We start from the raw sequence: 20,506 nt of genomic DNA on the forward strand, positions 1-20,506 counted from the left end.
TCTTAAATTCCCAAAATGTCATGGCATGGGCCCCCATTAATTTTGTTATGTTTGAGTCACTCAGATAGCATAAGAATAAAATAAAATAACATTTTATTGGTCGCGTACACATACTGTATTTAGCAGATGTTATTGCGGGTGTAGCGAAATGCTTATGTTCCTAGCTCCAACAGTGTAGTAATATCTAACAATACACACATCTAAAAGTAAAATAATGGAATTAAGAAATATAGAAATATTAGGACGAGATGTGTGTGTGTGTGTGCGTGTGTGTATGTGTATGGGATGTATAGACATTATGGACAGTATGTGGATATAATATGTAGTATATCTGAATAATATGTAGGATAGAATAGTATCTGTGCAGCAATAGTTAAAGAGGATGGCCTTGAATAGAATACCGTATATACATATGAAATGTGTAAAACAGTATGTAAACATTATTAAAGTGACCAGTGTTCCATTATTAAAGTGACCAGTAATTCTATGTACATAGGGCAGCAGCCTCTAAGGTGCAGGGTTGAGTAACCTGGTGGTACCCCAGCTGGTGACAGTGACTAAGTTCAGGGCAGGGTACTGAGTGGAGGTCGGCAGTCTGATGGCCTTGAAGATTGAAGCTGTTTTCAGTCTCTCTGTCCCAGCTTTGATATACCTGTTCTGACCTCGCGTTCTGGAAGATAGCGGGGTGAACAGGCTGTGGCTCGGGTGGCTGAGGTCCTTGATGATTTCCTTGGCCTTCCTGTGACACCAGGTGCTGTAGATGTTCTGGAGGTCAGGCACTGTGCACCCAGTGATGTGTTTATTTTCCTGGCAGCACTCCGCCATGGCCCTCACCTCCTCCCTGTAGGCTCATCGTTGTTGGTAATCAGGCCTTTCACTGAACATTAGTGAGTAGTATGCTCTGTAGTGGTGGATGGTGTGCACGCCTCCTGAGTCAGACTAAAAGTCCACTCTGAATACTACTTCTCTGCCGGCGGCATCTTGGAGCAGCCTCTGGGACAAGTTAAATCACCTTGGAGGGTAGTAACAAAGGATCCAATTCAGGAAGTCATATTTCTAATCAAAATGCTAGTTAGTTACCACCGCTCTGATTTCCAAAAGTTATTTCCGGCTGTATGTAATAACGCAAAAAAACGTTCGGGGCTAAAAATTACCAGAAATTACCAAAAATATATATATTACAAAAGTGGCTTAGTAGCTACAAACAGAGCGGCCATGTCTATCAGCGCCATCTTTAATTCTACACTGCATAAGCCAAGGCAAAATGTGTATAATCGCAGGAAATTAGCTTTAAAACATTGCCATTATTGGGCACAGGGGAGGGTGATGCGTTTTCTCCCAGGTTTACATTTGCCCTTTTGCTGGTTTGACTATATATTTTCTTCCATCCTAGCTAAATTTCCTCATCTCCTAGCATGCGCCTCCACTATATCAAGGTGTTTTGGTACTTGCCTTATGCATTACGCTTTAACGTGCGCTAACTATACCACAGGTCAATATGGTCTACAGTCTGGCTTAGTGATGCACCGATATGACATTTTTAGCCGATACCGATATCCGATATTTTCCTTGCCAAAAATAAACCAATACCAATAACCGATATAACATTTTTGGGGGGGCCTTTTAAGCATTCTAGTACAGTTAAATAGTTAACACACATGGACGCAGCGGTCTAAGGCACTGCATCTCAGTGCAAGAGGCGTCGCTACAGTCCCTGGTTCGAATCCAGGCTGTATCACATCCGACTGTGATTGGGAGTCCCATAGGGCGGCGCCCAATTGGCCCAGCGTCGTCCAGGCCATCATTGTAAATAGGAATTTGTTCTTAACTGACTTGCCTAGTTAAATAAAGGTTACACACACACCACACTGACCAAAAAGTTATTTTGTTAGCATTTACATACATTTACATATCCCCATTACCAGTAAAACATAATGAAAAAACTATTTCTTTCACTTACTTGCTGTGCTGTTTCATTGTTCATTTGTTCAGTCGTTTCATTCTCAATCAGGATTTCTATGAAACCAGTTTGGGTTTTTGCGTGTCATAAAAGATACATCTCAAATAACACTATTTGACCAATCAGGACCTGAATATGACTGCATGTCACATAATAATTGAACACGTTCATACATTTTTTATGTAGTTCTTACACATAGATTACCCTATCACTCGTATTTCATATGTCACAACGATTCGTATCGTATGCTTTGTATGCTTTGATGCTGGTAAAGTTATCTCGTGCACCTATAGTGCTGGTCATAAAAAAAGCTAGCTAGCTCATGGATGCAAACAATGTTCTTCCACAAAAACATAGCAAAATGACAATCTGTTTCAGTAGCTATAATTAGCTAGCTAAGTATATAGCTAGGTGTCCTCATCTAAAATAACCCTAATTTATGAGACAGTTCTTATTTGATTAATGGTGGTCATACCCATCTATGTGAAGCTTGCCAAAATAAGGATTAGCCACAATAGTGGACTTTGCGGTTAGCTTTCAAAATAACAGTTTGGCATATTTCTACTATTTGTATTCATTTGCATCACTGTCAATGACATATTTTATTTGAAAGGAAAACCGCAAATTCCACTATTGTGCCTAGTCCTTATTGTGGCTAGCTTCATAACCCGGTCCGGTAGAGTCTCACTAGCCAGATGAAACTAGCTGGCTGCTTATAACGTTAGCTTTGGGAAACAGGGTATAGTAGCTTGCTAGCTATTTATTTTCATGAACTGAAGTTCAATTTCAATTGGCAACCTAGCTAAAACTTACTCAAAAGGATTCCTAAATCATTGCTAAGAATAATGAAAATGACTGCAGATTCTACTGGTCATTGTTTTCAGGCTGGTTGTATTGGTGCTAGCTAGGTACCAAGCTAAAGCTAGCTACCCCAGAAGTTGCGGTTGAACAAATTATGCTTTATTACCAACGCGGTATTCTAAAAACACATTGTTCGTGGCCGGTGTTTGCTTGTTTGCCGACTTTTTTGTACAGCTTTGACAGTCCTAGTGTATCTTTTTTGACACGCAAAGACCCAAACAGCAAACTTAACATGTGTAAATATTTGTATGAACATAAGATTCAACAACTGGGACATAAAATGAACAAGTTCCACAGACATGTGACTAACAGAAATTGAATAATTTGTCCCTGAACAAAGGGGGGGTCAAAATCAAAAGTAACAGTCAGTATCTGGTGTGGTAACCAGCTGCATTAAGTACTGCAGTGCATCTCCTCCTCATGGAATGCACCAGATTTGCCAGTTATTGCTGTGAGATGTTACCCCACTCTTCCACCAAGGCACCTGCTAGTTCCCGGATATTTCTGGGGAGAATGGCCCGAGCCCTCACCCTCCGATCCAACAGGTCCCAGACGTGCTCAATGGGATTGAGATCCCTTTACAATGAAGATCTGTGAAGTTATTTGACTAATTCTTTTTGAAAGACAGGGCCTTGATAAAGGGACGTTTCTTTTTTCGCAGTTTATGTACAGTGGGGCAAAAAAGTATTTAGTCAGCCACCAATTGTGCATGTTCTCCCACTTAAAAAGATGACAGAGGCCTGTAATTTTCATCATAGGTACACTTCAACTATGACAGACAAAATGAGGGAAAAAAATCCAGAAAATCACATTGTAGGATTTTTTATGAATTTATTTGTAAATTATGGTGGAAAATAAGTATTTGGTCACCTACAAACAAGCAAGATTTCTGGCTCTCGCGGACCTGTAACTTCTTCAAGAGGCTCCTCTGTCCTCCACTCGTTACCTGTATTAATGGCACCTGTTTGAACTTGTTATCAGTATAAAAGACACCTGTCCACAACCTCAAACAGTCACACTCCAAACTCCACTATGGCCAAGACCAAAGAGCTGTCAAAGGACACCAGAAACAAAATTGTAGACCTGCACAAGGCTGGGAAGACTGAATCTGCAATAGGTAAGCAAGCAGCTTGGTTTAAAGAAATCAACTGTGGGAGCAATTATTAGGAAATGGAAGACATACAAGACCACTGATAATCTCCCTCGATCTGGGGCTCCACGCAAGATCTCACACCGTGGGGTCAAAATGATCACAAGAACGGTGAGCAAAAATCCGAGAACGACACGGGGGAACCTAGTGAATGACCTGCAGAGAGCTGGGACCAAAGTAACAAAGCCTACCATATCAGTAACACACTACGCCGCCAGGGACTCGAATCCTGCAGTGCCAGACGTATCCCCCTGCTTAAGCCAGTACATGTCCAGGCCCGTCTGAAGTTTGCTAGAGAGCATTTGGATGATCCAGAAGAAGATTGGGAGAACGTCATATGGTCAGATGAAACCAAAATATAACTTTTTGGTAAAAACTCAACTCGTCGTGTTTGGAGGACAAAGAATGCTGAGTTGCATCCAAAGAACACCATACCTACTGTGAAGCATGGGGGTGGAAACATCATGCTTTGGGGCTGTTTTTCTGCAAAGGGACCAGGACGACTGATCCGTGTAAAGGAAAGAATGAATGGGGCCATGTATCGTGAGATTTTGAGTGAAAACCCCCTTTCCTTCCATCAGCAAGGGCATTGAAGATGAAACGTGGCTGGGTCTTTCAGCATGACAATGATCCCAAACACACCGCCCGGGCAACGAAGTAATGGCTTCGTAAGAAGCATTTCAAGGTCCTGGAGTGGCCTAGCCAGTCTCCAGATCTCAACCCCATAGAAAATCTTTGGAGGGAGTTGAAAGTCTGTGTTGCTCAGCAACAGTCCCAAAACATCACTGCTCTAGAGGAGATCTGCATGGAGGAATGTGCCTAAATACCAGCAACAGTGTGTGAAAACCTACAGAAAAACGTTTGACCTCTGTCATTGCCAACAAAGGGTATATAACAAAGTATTGAGATAAACTTTTGTTATTGACCAAATACTTATTTTCCACCATAATTTGCAAATAAATTCATAAAAAATCCTACAATGTGATTTTCTGGATTTTTTTTCTCATTTTGTCTGTCATAGTTGAAGTGTACCTATGATGAAAATTACAGGCCTCTCTCATCTTTTTAAGTGGGAGAACTTGCACAATTTGTGGCTGACTAAATACTTTTTTGCCCCACTGTATGTCGTGAAGCCAATAGCAGTGACGCTACTGCTGTGTAACTCCGGTAGGGCAACTTCTGAAAAATAGAGCACTTGGTAGTGTGTACCGGTACTCAACCAGTCGGCAAAAGCCAACATCACCCATGACAGAGAACGGTTGATTGTCAAGGGCAATGAATTCCATTATCTTGGCTTTAATGGTTTTCGCCTTTGAGTTGTGTCGCTGAAATGTTCTTACTCTTTCAAATGACTGCTGGACTTGTTGACTGCTCTATCCACACAGCAGACATTGTGGGCTAGGTTAGGAATGCTGTGTTGCACGTGTAGCGCAAATTTTCATGTGGCGTTATTATGTCATGTTCCTACGTTTTATAGCTATGCACGGCAGCTTTGACAACGTTTTTTAACATCGGCGTTAAACTAGACATCGGGCCAATACTGATGTTGGCAGTTTTAGCTAATATCAGCCGATTCCGATATGTTCACTGATATATCGTGCATTTCTTGTCTGTCTATCCTGCACCCTATACACCATTCATAGTGACAATAGTGGTAAGTAGGTCCAGATCTGCAATATGCTAACTAGCAATCATACCACACACAAAATCATTCAAAGCTGCACCAATTTTCAATATAGGTGGAGAGAGGCCATGGTGTGTCATTGCGCATAAAAGAACAGTGAAGACATGAGACGCTCAGCTCAACGCTCCCCTATTCATCTAGTTTAGGGACACTACAATTACCCTCCCTAGACTAGTCTACAATACCACATTGCAATGAGTAATTGCATTATTGTTTTTAAGTGAGTACAAAATTCTACTCTAGGCTGTAAACTGCTGTGAAAATATCATTTTGAATAATGGCGCAAAATATTTCATTCCAATTGATCAGTTGTGGGTCTATTCTCGACAGTTTATAAGGTACAGAAAGACACATTAGCATGCCAGTCTCGCTGTATTTTTAGTTCTGATACTGAGATGCGGTGTTTGTTGCGGATCATCATTCTCCCAAGTCATCCTATAATAATGTTGCCACATGTGCTCCCAGCAGGCCCAGTTATTCAGGAAAGCTTAATGTCCTCTCTGCCTCCTCCGATTCAGGCCTCTATTCCTTGCCCACCTAAGAACTCATAACTCTTCAATAGCATGTAGCCTAAATATTTGTCTCAACTTTTAAAATGTATTATCTTTTGTGTGGCATAAACACAACCAGGTCCAGTGTTTTAATCTGATTAGGCTACTTCAACCGTCTCCTGTAGGCTACCTGCACACAGGGCCGGCCCGCCCATTAGGCAGAATTAGACGCTGCCTATGGCGCCAGATTGACAATGGCAACATTTTCTGAGCTAAACTGGCCAAGACGCACCTCCAACAACACATAAAGCCTCACATAATTCTGCCCAAAAACAATGTCAATTTCTTTCAACCAGTGGCATATGGGCTTTTTAGGTGAGTACTGATGCCGCCCTGTGATAAGCAGTTCCCACTTTGTCAACGGCAGGGAACCAAAACCCAAATATCTTGTTTGTTCCCTGCGCGCCTCTCCAGGGTGCTGTTGGAGAGCCGCATCATCTTTGCAGCGCTCCACCAACGTTCCGTCAAAAAAATGATCTATAAAATCATGTAGCAGATATAGCATAATTTTAGAAAGAGTATGTGGACTTTTCTTTAGCCTACAGACTGAAGTTAAAATGTATGACAATGTAAATGAGACGGAAACTTTTTACATCATGCAGGCTTCTCCAATTTAACTAGCTAAACCGAAATGGCGGACAATCGAATGAAAATTCACTGGCATGTTAACAAACAACATATCCTTAGAACAGGTCAAAGTAAAATGGACAGTATGGAATGGACAATCAGGCTACTCACAGCTGCTGCCCGGGAGTTTCATTGGGTTAAATTGTCACGATTGGTGGTTTTCAAGTTTGTATCCGTAAATGTTTTTATGAGTTGATCATAATGAAATGAAATAAAATACTTCTGCATTTCCCGCTGTGTGAGCACATTGCAAATAGGCTCAGGATAACTCCTTCTTATAAAGTTGGGTAGCTGATATTCAGAGCTTAAATAGCCAAATTGATTAGTCACAGGAATCAGGACTAATAAAGCCAATGCAACTGCCTGTTTTACAAATAGTGGGCCTACCACATAAATGGGCATTTCTACAATTCTATTTCAGGCGACAATGTAGGCTTTGGACATATTTTTTGGGTGCCGTGTGAACCGGCCTTGATTTCCATGTCCACAGATGTTGGTTTTTGTTCGTGACCAAATCTAAACCAATCAGACGTTCAGATTTGGTCCGGTTTGGACCAGCCTTGATTTTGCCCAAACATAGACGTCTATAAATGAAGTCTTTTCAACTTTCACTTAATTATCCTGATTTCAACATCCGGAAAAGACACATTTTCACCTTTCATTCAGAATTTAAATTGAAACTAACTTCAATGTAATTTTGCTTACTGGGACTATTGTAGTTTTTCGGGGGTGGCAATTTTTTGGTCTCGTCGTCTAGGGTGGCAGAACGGCCCGAATGGCAAACCATGATGTGGAATTAGACATTTAACTCACAATTTACTGTAGGGGGGGGGGGGGGGGGGGGGGTGTCTGTTAGGTAATTGAAGGGTGTCTGTTCTAGGGTGACTTTTTGAGTTAAATGGGAGAGCAGGGAGAAGGACAGTCATGTTCCTGTCCTCCTCGTCATCCTGTGGGTTTCCTGCCAAAAGGAGAGGCCGAGCTGAGCCGTCACATCCCAGCTAATGCCCCCGGGACAAAGAGACTGCTGACTACTGCACTACGTCCCCTGGCCCCACCGCCACACCCCCAGCTAATCACACAGCCTCCCACCAGACCTCATCTGGAAAAGTTATTCTGACACTTTTATTCTCAGTCTGTCTGTTTTTAACACACAAGTGGACAGGGAGAATATAATTCAGGGCTGAAAATTATGTCCTGGCCATTTTGTTAGTTAAATGCTGAGTCACAGCTTTTCAAAAAACACTGAGTGACTGTATAAGGGAATGAGGGACTGTGACTGAAATCCCACAGGAACTTATCACTCATGCTTCACTTTTGCTTTACACAATACTGTGCCCAGTGCAAAAAGCCTAACGGATATGAATTGTTTGGCCTTTACGCCTATTAAAACTAAGTTTCAAGTTGAACCGTTTGCATGCTTGAGAGATGTTATGTTTCTGACATTAGTAAATGTGTGTACAATTTTTATTAATTTTTTTACACCCGGAGACCCTGTCTTTCATTATACTGAGTGTGTGATCCATGTTGAGGTGAGATTGGATGACCACTTTGAGTGAGGTTTCCATGGGAGAATATTAATTGCAATTTTCTTGATTCTTTGCATCCTCTCTCCTCACCTCTTTCTCAAAAACCATTGGATGAGAAGGTCAGAGGTCCCTTCTCTATGACCTCATCCAATAGGTTTTGGGTGGTGAGGAGCGAGGACATGAGGAATCAAGGAAAAGTTTTTGAGCTTCTCCCCATGAGACAGCATTCGTGCCTGGAGCGCATTGGTCTGATGTGATGTCATCTCAGTCTGACGGGCTCTGACAATAAGAGGTAAGAGGACTCTAGTACCCAAAAGGCTGTTTTAGCATGGGCAGCACCATTGATGACTTTCACCATTTTGAAGTAGTCAACTGGGTGGGACCTCCTATGGGATATTAAGGAAGGATCACATAATTCCATTCAGGTCATCAGGAGAGATCAGCCAATGGATTATACTCTTGAGCAAACATCTTAGCTTTATATCTGTTCAAACAACACACTCCAGGTGGCAGTATGCACCCTTTCAGTTTATCAACTTAAAACAACTACACAACTATCAACTACACAGATTAGTCTTCATTTTTTTCCCGTAATTGAATTTTAAAATATTGCAATATGCCTAGCTGGGCCTTTCTACTTTTTACTGACAGTTGCAACTCAACAATCATCTATTTGATATTTGCTGCGCAAGCTACCAAAATTGCAGGCCCTTCCGACTATAGACACTGCAATTTTTAAAGAAGCTAAAGATCCTCTGTGGCCAAATCATGCTTTCTTGGTAATCTGTTTTGAATGATTTTATTTATTTCTGTATAGAAAGGACTAGGCTTATTAGGTTATACAATTTTGTCAATTTAATTAAATTTACTTTAGGGGAAGCTTCAAAATGGAGATGGCCTCAATGGAGCTGCCCATGCTCTTACAGACGCCATAATGGTACAGATACAATGTTGCATCCTCCAACTCTCTATGGCTCTGACTTTTATATATATGCAGCATCTCGGCACTGAGGTCACCTGGTGAAAGGGCGGTCTACCCCGGGTTTGGCCGGGGTAAGCCATCATTGTAAATAAGAATTTGTTCTTAACTGACGTGCCTAGTTAAATAAAGGTTAAATAAATAAAGAGGACTTAAGCATTTTCCAAAAGGGTTGCATTTTGAGGAATTAACCTGTTTTGTTGTTTTAAGTCCAGCTTTCACCCTGCACTCATTTCTTGCTTATTTTCTGTCATCCAGTTCTTGCTTTAATCCCTCAGAGTTGAGACTCCCTCCCATCTTTTAGGTTACATACACAGTACTATGCATACCCTCACTACATAATTGCCTCACTACCATTGAGGCTCTGTTGGTTTTGAGAGTGAAGTTAATCTGTGACCTGGTTGTAGCTTCCTGTAAATTGGCCGAGCTTAACATCTGACTGAACTGGGCTCTGAGACCGTGAACTGGTCTGAACTCCGGTCTCACAGCCAGACTCTTGACAGAAATAACCCCAGAGAGGACAGAACGACAGATTGGGAAGTCCATGTGCTCTGTTCATGCAGACACACCACAGACAGATCACTTTCTGTCAGACCACATATCACATGATGTACATCATAGCCAATCCCATTGAGAAGATTCACAGATCATACACTAAGTAGGCCTAGACTATAGCTTAGACGGGTTGTTGTGAACTTCTGATAAATGGACACCATCGAAACCCTGAATCAAGGAGATTAGTACTTTCCTTAAATGCCCCACTTATGTTCAATTAGCGAAACAAACTATGCTGAACAAAAATCTAAACTCAACGTGCAACAATTTCAACGATTTTACTGAGTTACAGTTCATAGAGGGAATCAGTCAATTGAAATAAATGAATTAGGCCCTAATCTATAGATTTCACTTGACTGGGCAGGGGAGCCACCATGGGTGGGTATGAGAGGGGATAGTCCCACTCCCACCCACTTGGGAGACTGGCCCACCAACTGGGGAGCAAGGCCCAGCTAATCAGAATGAGTTTTTCCACACAAAAGGCTTTATTACAGACAGAAATACTCCTCAGTTTCATCAGCTGAATCCCGCAGGTGAAGAAGCCGGATGTGGAGGTTCTGGGCTGGCATAGTTGTACGTGGTCTGCGGTTGTGTGGCCGGTTGGACTTAATGCCAAATTCTCTAAAACAACGTTGGAGGTGGCTTATGATAGAGAAATTCATGTTAAATTCTCTGGCAACAGCTCTGGTCGACATTCCTACAGTTAGCATGCCTATTGTACGCTCCCTCAAAACTTAAGACATCTGTGGCATTGTGTTATGTGACAAAACTGCACATTTTAGAGTGGCCTTTTATTGTCCTAACCACATGCCGTTTAATCAGCTTCTTGATATAACACATTTGTGCACAAGCTTTGATAGAAATATGCTTTTTGTTCATATGGAACGTTTATTTTATTTCAGATCATGAAATCATGAGGCCAACACTGCATTTATATTTTTGTTCAGGAAACCAATTGAATGGTATTTGGTATAATCTCTTCCAATGCGATTGTGAATAGGATTATTTTTTGTTTATTAGGCCTAAACTATGTGTCACGATCGTCGTATGGAGTAGACCAAAGCGCAGCTTGGTTAGAATACATTCTGCTTTATTAATGAAGAACTCTAAAACAACAAAACGAATAAGACGACCGTGACCGCTATATAAACAATGTGCTAACGTGCAACATAACATAGACAATAGTCCACGAAATACCCAAAGAAGATGGCTGCCTAAATATGGTTCCCAATCAGAGACAACATTTTTGGCGCTGACTCTCGGGCTTCCAACCGCGCTGCCGTGCTGCCTCCTCATACCAGCACCTCTCTTTGGAGCGACGATATTCCCCTGGCTGTGACACTGCTGCTTATCCGTGGAGATATTGTCACGTTGAAGAACATTTAACATTCTTCCATCAGGTTTATTGTCCCTGGCCTGACTGCAGAGATTCATTTACATCATTTATGGGTTAAAATACTTGCTATAGTAATCCGCAAATGCATGAAATTGAGGTCTTTGCCATGCACGCCATGCCACACAGTGTGTGCAAATAAAAAGATCAGTCAGGATTTCTAATGGCTAAGCAGAAAAGGCGATTTCATAATCAGTGTAAGTACTATGTTTGTAACATTAGAAGCTACGTATGATGGGACCTGAACAAGTTATGGTTGATTAGGAAAACGTAGACAAAGCTTCTGGCAGGATTTGGATATCTATAATGCCTTTAGAGCGTATTTACACCCCTTGACTTTTTCCTCATTTTGGTATGTTACAGAAGGGATTTTGTCCATTTTTTGTCAACAAACTACACAAAATACTCTGTCAAAGTAGAAGAAAAATGCTAACTCTCTTTTAATTAATGGAAAATTAAACACAAATATCTTGATTTAGATAATTATTAAACCCCCTGAGTCAATGGGGCGGCAGGTAGCCTCGTGGTTGGAGCGTTGGGCCAGTAACAGAAAGGTTGCTGGATCGAATCCCCGCGCTAACAAGGTAAAAATCTGTCCTTCTGCCCCTGAACAAGGCAGATAACCCAATGTTCCCTGGTAGGCCATCATTATAAATAAGAATTTGTTCTTAACTGACTTGTTATGGTTTTCTTCCGGTGAAGGAGAGGAGAACCAAAATACAGCGTGGTTATCTTTATACATCTTTAATAAAGACAAACAATACAAAAAACGTAACATTAAAAGCCGAAACAGCCCTATCTGGTGCAAACAGAGACAGGAACAATCACCCACAAAACACTCAAAGAATATGGCTGCCTAAATATGGTTCCCAATCAGAGACAACGATAAACACCTGCCTCTGATTGAGAACCACTCCAGGCAACCATAGACTTTTCTAGACAACTATACTACACCACAATCCCATAACCTACAAAAGAAACCTAGACAAAACACACCACATAAATAACCTATGTTATTGGCCTGACCAAAATAATAAAGAAAACACAAAATACTAAGACCAGGGCGTGACATGACTTGCCTAGTTAAATAAAACTTTTTTTATAAATGCATGTTAGAATCACCTTTGGCAGCGATTAAAGTGTTTTTCTGGGTAAGTCTCTAAGGGCTTTGCACACCAGGTGGATTGTACAATATTAGCCCCTTATTCTTATTTTTAAAAGTCAAGCTCTGTCAAGTTGGTTGTTGATCATTGCTAGACAACCATTTTCAAGTCTTGCCATAGATTTTAAGCCGATGTTTAAGTCTAAACTGTAACTAGGGCGCTAAGGAACATTCAATGTCATCTTGGTAAGCAACTTCAGTGTATATTTGTTCTTTTGTCTTAGCTAATTGTCCTGCTGAAAGGAGAATTTGTCTCCCAGTGTCTGTTGGAAAGCAGCAGTTTTCCTATAGGATTTTGCTCGTGTTTCTTTTTATCCTAAATTCCCTCGTCCTTGCCAATGACATGCATACCCATAACATGATACAGCCATGTCATGTGTTGCTGGATTTTCCACTAACATAACACTTTGTATTCAGGACAAGAAGTTCATTTCTTTGCAACATTTGTTTTAAATATTACTTTAGTGCCTTATTGCAAACAGGCATGTTTTGGAAAAATGTTATTCTGTACAGGGGTGTCCTTTTTTATAGTCTGTCATTTATGCTAGTATTGTGGAGTAACTACAATGTTGTTGATCCATCCTCATTTATCTCCTATCACAGCCATTAAACTACAACTGTTTTAAAGTCACCATTGGCCTCATGGTGAAATCCCTGAGCGGTGTCCTTCCTCTCCGGCAACTGAGTTAGGAAGGGTGGCTGTATCTTTGTAGTGACTGAGTGTATTGATACACCATCCAAAGTGTAATTAATAACTGCACCATGCTCAAAGGGATATCCAATGTCTGCTTTTAATTATTTATTTAGGTGCCCTTCTTTGCGAACCATTGGAAAACCTTCCTGGTCTTTGTGGTTGAATCTTTGTTTGAAATTCACTGCTCGACTGAGGGACCTTACAGATAATTCTGCAGTATTTGTGGGGTTCAGAGATGGTGTAGTCATCATAAAAATCATGTTAAACACTATTATAGTCCATACAACTCATTATGTGACTTAAGAACATTTTTACTCCTGAACTTATTTAGTCTTGCTATAACAAAAGGGTTGAATACTTATTGACTCAAGACATTTCAGCTTTTCATTTTTTATTAATTTGTAAACATAAAAATAAATCCGCTTTGACATTTGGAGTTTTTCCTAGCCACCGTGCTTCTACACCTGCATTGCTTGCTGTTTGGGGTTTTAGGCTGGGTTTCTGTACAGCACTTTGAGATATCAGCTGATGTACGAAGGGCTATATAAATACATTTGATTTGATTTGATAATGGGTTATTGTGTGTAGATCAGTGACACATCTCAATTGAATACATTTTAAATTCAGGCTGTAAGACAGCGAAATGTGGAAAGTCATAGCGTGTAAATACTTTCAGATGTCCCTGTAAATAGGGTGATGAACAATGTCCAAATGACGACCGAAGTCAGCGCCACAAGGAGAGGAGAGCACGATGAGACAAGGAAATCCCGTCCTGCCAAATCCTCCCCTAACCCAGACGATGCTGGGCCAATTGTGTGCTGCCCCATGGGTCTCCTGGTCATGGCTGGCTGTGACACAGCTTGGGATCGAACCCGAGTCTATAGTAGTGCCTCAGCACTGCGATGCAGTGCCTTAGACCGCTGCGCCACTCGGGAGGCCAGATATGGGACTATATTTGACCGCAGACGTGTATGTACGAGTGATTGACTCTGTTAGAAGTTGTAACCCTCACATGGGCTTCAGACATTGACTGCATGCTCTAAACTAAAGCCTTGTTCACACTGCAGGCCTTAATGCTCAAATCAGTTTTGTTTTTCAAATCTGTTTTGGAATACTGACTGTCCAAACAGCAAGCTACAAGTGGCCAAATCAGATTTGTGTGTGTTCCGACAGCAGTCATTTGCTGACATGGCTACAGTTAGTTGTCATAGTAACGACGGGTGTGTGCGCAGGGGTGTAAGCTGATTTGGTGGTGGTGCTCACTCAGAAGTTATGTAGCAAGCTAAGGTGACAACAATGCCTGCCATGGATGTTTCCCAGTTTCTTTGAATGTTCAAAATCATAGTGTAAGAACACTTTTAAATCCTCAAAGGATAACTTTCAAACGAGTCCTTTTTGGCTGTCCACAGCAGTCAACTAGATAGCTGTAGCTGTTTAGCTGTCTAGCAAATTCACTTATTTGCTTGTAAACAATTAAGAAGCTATTTAGCCACCACATGTTCCTATCAAACTGTCAACAGAGTAGCTAACAAGCAACAAGATAGGCCAAATAACAGTCTAAAAACCACTTGAGGGCAAATAAATTAGATTTGACTGTTCAGACACAAGTCGCATGGCCAGGAATCAGATTTGTGTATGACTTCAAACCACTTATGAAGGTGGTTTGAAATGTGGCTTGAAATATCTGATTCTATGTGCTTTTTGGCTGTTTAGACTGCAGGAAGAATAACAAACTGGAATCAGATGTGCAAAAATAATAGGATTTGAGTCACTTCAAACGGTCCAACGTGAACACGGCTTAATAGTTTACGCTGCCCTTGCCAATCACTCCTTTCTTTGGTAACAGATTTCAATAGGACACTTTGTCTTGCATTTTCTCAATTACAGTAATTTGAACTGAACCGCCCATGTTCCCCTTTTTAGAGTGAAAGTTCTCTGACTTGGGAAAGATTGCCACCTGCTGGCTCTATAATTTCAAACCACCTCTAATATTCTCGTTCTAGTTGCACTACAGTGATGCTCTTTACTCCAGTCAACACATAACTTGGTCGTTTGAATGTAAAACAGTGTAATGACTTGTACGTTATATTCACAATAAACAAGGGTTTTTCAACGTGAGTGTTTTCACTAATCCCCTCTGTGTTACCTAGGCCTATTCTCAGGCCTCTAAGTGCAAGTTCCTATGTGTCGTTGTGCCCATGCAGGAGCAGCCCTATGTGCCAGTGTACCACCCCACGCCCAGTCAGGCCCGCCTGGCCAGCCAGCTAACAGAGGAGGAGCAGGTCCGCATTGCCCAACGCATTGGCCTCATACACCACCTCCCCAAGGGAGTGTACGACGCTAGCAGGGACGGCTCCGAGAAGAAAATCAGAGAGTGAGTACAACCGGCAACAGCACTCAAACGCAACACATCTCCAAGCATTAAAACACTTATGTTGTAATTGTGTTGCATTAATGTGCCTCGTACTGAATGGAAATGAGAATCTGCATTACCTCTGTATGCACATGCACATCGGGTATTTCCATGTAAAAGACCCCATGAGGACCAACATGTGAAGCTTATGGGAGTCTATCTAATGAAAGCTAAGAGTTTATATTTTGGGGAAATTAAGCCATAGATACATTTTTCAACCATTTTCCATCTTAAATATTTGGCATAAGTAATTTCTGGATAAACATCTACCAGAAAAAGTCAAATAAGGAATTAGAAATACATCAAAACATAATGTTGATGTAAAGACCGTTGGCAACTAATATCAACACTTATATTTAGTTTTGGAGAAATTGTTTGCCTTGTGTAAGTTTAAGAAATATTGCCTTGTGCCTTGTAAATCCGTGATCAAAAACTCACATATCTATAAGATATTTTCACATTTCTCTACCTCATGAGAGAGGATAATGAAAGTTCACAGATGTAACAAGTAAAGTTAATTAGTTATAGTGATTTTTATTTTTGTTTATTAATTATTTTGCTTATGAATTATTAAAGGTATACTTTGGTATTTTGGTATGCTAGTAGATACCCATAGACTAACACTAGTTAGTATTGGCTCATGAAACTACCTCGAACTTCCTTCATACTGGACACCGAGACATAAAGATGGCATCCTCAAGTTCATCTGACTCTGGGGAATTAGATAAAGGGCCTCGTTGCCAAAATTTCTAAGTATCCCTTTAAGTGATTCAAATTCATAATTTTGTTACTAAATCGGTAACAGAATTACAAACAAATCTGTAATGTAATTACTGCAACTGAATCGGCTTCAATGGGAAATCATAATAGTCACAAACCACAGTTGGGTCCCCTGCTACTTTCTTCCCTTCCATGTTCAGCTCATATCTGTTTTTTCTTTCTCTTTCTGTCATCTGGTGGTCAAACCAAGAGTGTTATAACGGTCTGAGTCTAGACAACTCATCCCTCTCGCTCTCTCTCTGCTTCTCTCTCTCACTCTCCATTTGTCACCTTTCCTAGCTCTTACTGACACCTACCCATGAGCTCCCTCTCTTTCCATCGAATGTAACCAGCATCCTCACACTGAGCAGTGACCGTCACCGGATGCCCATGGATGTTAAAAAGTAGTTGCAATTTGGTCCACCCTGGCCTTGATTTCAACGTCCACAGACAGACTAGACTGGACCCAATCTGAACCTACCATAGGCGTATGTTTCACAAGTTTGGAGAGCATAGTACAGTACACTACAGTGAGTAGAGCACAGTACAGTACACTACAGTGAGTAGAGCACAGTAGAGTACAAGACAGTGCACTACAGTAGAGTAAAGTGCAGTACAATACTGTACAGTAGAGCACACTACTGTAGAGTACTGTATAATGTACTGTACTGAACTATACTGTACTTTACTGTAATATACTGAACTCTGCCGTACTGAACTCTACCCTACTCTACTTTATTCTGCTGTGTTGTGCTGTACTGTACTGCAGTCTATTCAACTGTGCTGCACTGTGATGTCCAAACATGTGAAACATGAGGAGAATGACATTCATATCCATAATTATGCACTGCTGTGTAATACAGATACGGGACCCATGATATAATTACGTTACCGTAAATATGTTATCGGGTGTTAATCCACTTCACTTAATGTAGTTCAAAGCCCAAAGTATATTTTTTCTAACTTTTTCTAACCCCATTCTTTCTGCAGACATATTTGAATCTTAATTCGGGCATATATTTAAGAAAACCTGAGGGAGATTTTACCGTAATTCTGTTACCAAAGTTGGCACCTGTACATTTCTTCCACAAAATTTGTTTTTGTAAAATATTCTACGGAAATTGATCAAAGTAGTTGTATGGTTTGTTAAACTTTGAAATATTTTTTGTTTGTTTGTCATACATTTTAAAGTGAAAAAACTGGTAACGTAATTCTGTTACGGTGGAATTGCCCGAAACATTACTCGTGCTGAATGTCAATTTGTAATAAATGAAAATACTGCATAGGATAAGTAGGTAGATACAACTTCTTTCTAAATCCCACATGATACAAATGTTGTCTCCCCATCTGTGCAGGTGTGTGATTTGCATGATGGACTTTGTGTATGGAGACCCCATCCGGTTCCTGCCCTGCATGCACATCTACCACATGGACTGTATAGATGACTGGCTGATGCGCTCCTTCACCTGCCCCTCCTGCATGGAGCCAGTGGATGCTGCGCTGCTCTCCTCCTACGAGACCAACTGAGACACAACAGCACCACCGCTACCACCCCTGCACACTATTTTGACTTACTCCCACATTCCACCTATGCGGCCCCCTCCAGCATCCCCATAACCCACAGACAGCACCTCCAACATGGGGGAGGGTCACAGCCTCTGGGAGCAGTTGAGGGCTGTGTGGTGGTGTTGAAGGGTGCTGTGGAGGCGATGGATGGCTAACACAGAGAGGGGGCCTCTACCTTCTGGCCTGGCCTGCTGGACAGGAAAGCACAGGCTGGGGGAGGACTGTGGATACTTGTGACCAAGACTGTCTCTTACTGTCATATATCACCCTCTGTCCACAGCCAACATTTTTAACGCATTAAAACTCTCTAGAAATACAGATATATGCAAAGATCTCTTGCAAGGAGGTGATTCACTGGCTTTCCTCTCCTAAACATTGTGTTCAAGCTGGAAGCTCTGTTCTACCAGTCCTCTTAAGGGCTCATTGGATTAGTTTTACTAATACAGAGGAGCAAACTATTAATGCACATGTACACAAATCAGAAGTCAAAAACTGATCATATTGGTCTGCTAGGGGTTGGTCGCAAGGTGTGTTCGATCAAAATACTCTTGTTTAGCACAGTCTTTCTAGACTGCACATCACGTTTCATACCAGAGATATTCAACCTTCATTTCACCCCATTCAGAACAAGTGTCAGTCATATTACCAAGACCATATGATTTATCATAATTAGGCCCCTGTGTTTTGGTTAATCATGTCACATGACCTGGATTTTAACCTTTTCTTTTTAGCCTTTTCCAGAATTTAGATTCAAAATGAAAGCAATTGTCTAAGGATGGAGCTGATGCATCTGACATAAAAAGTTTGATGAAAAAGCTTTAAATAATGGTTGAAATCCAGGTCATGTGACATGATGAACCAAAACACAGGGCCCTAGTTCATAATGCATACACACAAGTCATTCAGTTAATTTCAATGAATTAAGTTACATGCCCTAGTGTTTATTTATTAGTTCAACATATGAATCATCAGGTTGTTGTGCAAGGGGTTTGGAAATGAGTGTGCTAACCACCCCAAACCTTTAGATTTGTGTGTTCGTCTGCATCTGTCTGAGCACGTGTGTTTCCTCATCCTACTTGTAAATAATGTTGTTTTTCCAAGATCCTGATTTTCATACTTAAACATAGAAAAAATCTCTAATGTATTATGATAACATGCTAGAACCTTTTAACAACTATTCAATCAGCACAGTTCGCTCTAACCAATAGTTAATAAATAATGGGTGTGGTTTTGGTCATGTTATGTTGCTGTATTTTGACTGGCTCGAATTAAATGCAAATGTTTATTTCCATTTTATTTTAAATGGGGGCAAGGTATCTTTCATTTTAAGTGATCATTTTGCGACATTTAATAAAAGTATTTTAGATGTACTTTGTTAATTGAAAACCTGTTCTCTCATAGTTGGGAAAAATATGCAAATGTTCCATAAATTACTATGAAAGCATAAAATGTTGATCCATTTTGTTAGTTCGAAGTTTTTGGATGTGAAGAGCGGTACATTATCTATTTTACAAAGGAAGTCATGTCGTAACTTGTTATCACTGTTTTCTCCTCATCCCAGACATTGAATTCACCACCGCCAGCTCTCTTTGGCATTCAGAGTGCTCGTCACATTCGTAATAATTTACAGATCTTTGATTTTCTCAGTGGAGGTAGAAAACATGCCTTGAGTGATCATTAGTCCACTGTTGATACAGTCCCAAAAGGTTTTCAAGATATTGGACTTTACCAGAAGTCACCAGAAGATAGTGTTTGTGTGGATTTTTCCTTAAATCTTTTAGTGTTATTTTGATCTCCATTCAATGTGGAGTTCCATTCCCCTAGGTCTTATGAGATGGAGGTTGATTAGCTCCCAGTCTGGCATGGGACTCACATTATCTCAAAGAGATGAGGGGAGTGAACATGGATCCCAGACATGGCTTAGGAATGGCCTGGTCGTTGCCGATAAGTTTTAAGGACACTAGAGATGGTGGGAATACTGAAAGATGAAGCAACAATGAGATTGTGTACTTCAAATTATCCACAGCCCCCAACAGCATAAATTACAGGAATGCACTGCAAGACTAGAAGATATACAATACCAGTCAAAAGTTTTAGAACACCAACTCAATCTAGGATTTGTAATACTATTTTCTACATTGTAGAATAATAGTGAAGAGATCAAAACTATGAAATAACACATGGAATCGTGTAGTAACCAAAAAAGTGTTTAACAAATCAAAATATATTTTATATTTGAGATTCTTCAAAGTAGCCACCCTTTGCCTTGATGACAGCTTTGCACACTTGGCATTCTCTCAACCAGCTTCATGAGGTAATCACCTGGAATGCATTTCAAATAACAGGTGTGCCTTGTTAAAAATTTCTTTGTGGAATTTCTTTCCTTCTCAATGCGTTTGAGCCAACCAGTTGTGTTGTGACAAGGTAGGGGTGGTATACAGAAGATAGCCTTATTTGGTAAAAGACCAAGTCCATATTATGGCAAGAACAGTTCAAATAAGCAAAGAGAAACGACAGTCCATCATTACTTTAAGACATGAAGGTCAGTCAATCTGGAAAATGTCAAGAACTTTGAACGTTTATTCAAGTGTAGTTGCAAACACCATCAAACGCTATGATGAAACTG

The 20,506-nt window shown here is 40.7% G+C and overlaps 1 protein-coding gene across 1 annotated transcript in view; it reads left to right on the plus strand.

Moving 5' to 3' along the window:
• Positions 1–19,183, plus strand: part of rnf11b (ring finger protein 11b) — a 32,633-nt gene extending 13,450 nt beyond the window's left edge. The window contains exons 2-3 of the mRNA XM_020499128.2: positions 15,347–15,516; positions 17,670–19,183. Coding sequence (XP_020354717.1) covers positions 15,347–15,516; positions 17,670–17,841 — 342 coding nt within the window. The 3' untranslated portion in view covers positions 17,842–19,183. The remainder of the gene's footprint in view (positions 1–15,346; positions 15,517–17,669) is intronic.
• Positions 19,184–20,506: the final 1,323 nt, after the last annotated feature.

This window comes from Oncorhynchus kisutch, linkage group LG13, assembly GCF_002021735.2.
Source record: "Oncorhynchus kisutch isolate 150728-3 linkage group LG13, Okis_V2, whole genome shotgun sequence".
Lineage (NCBI taxonomy): Eukaryota > Metazoa > Chordata > Actinopteri > Salmoniformes > Salmonidae > Oncorhynchus > Oncorhynchus kisutch.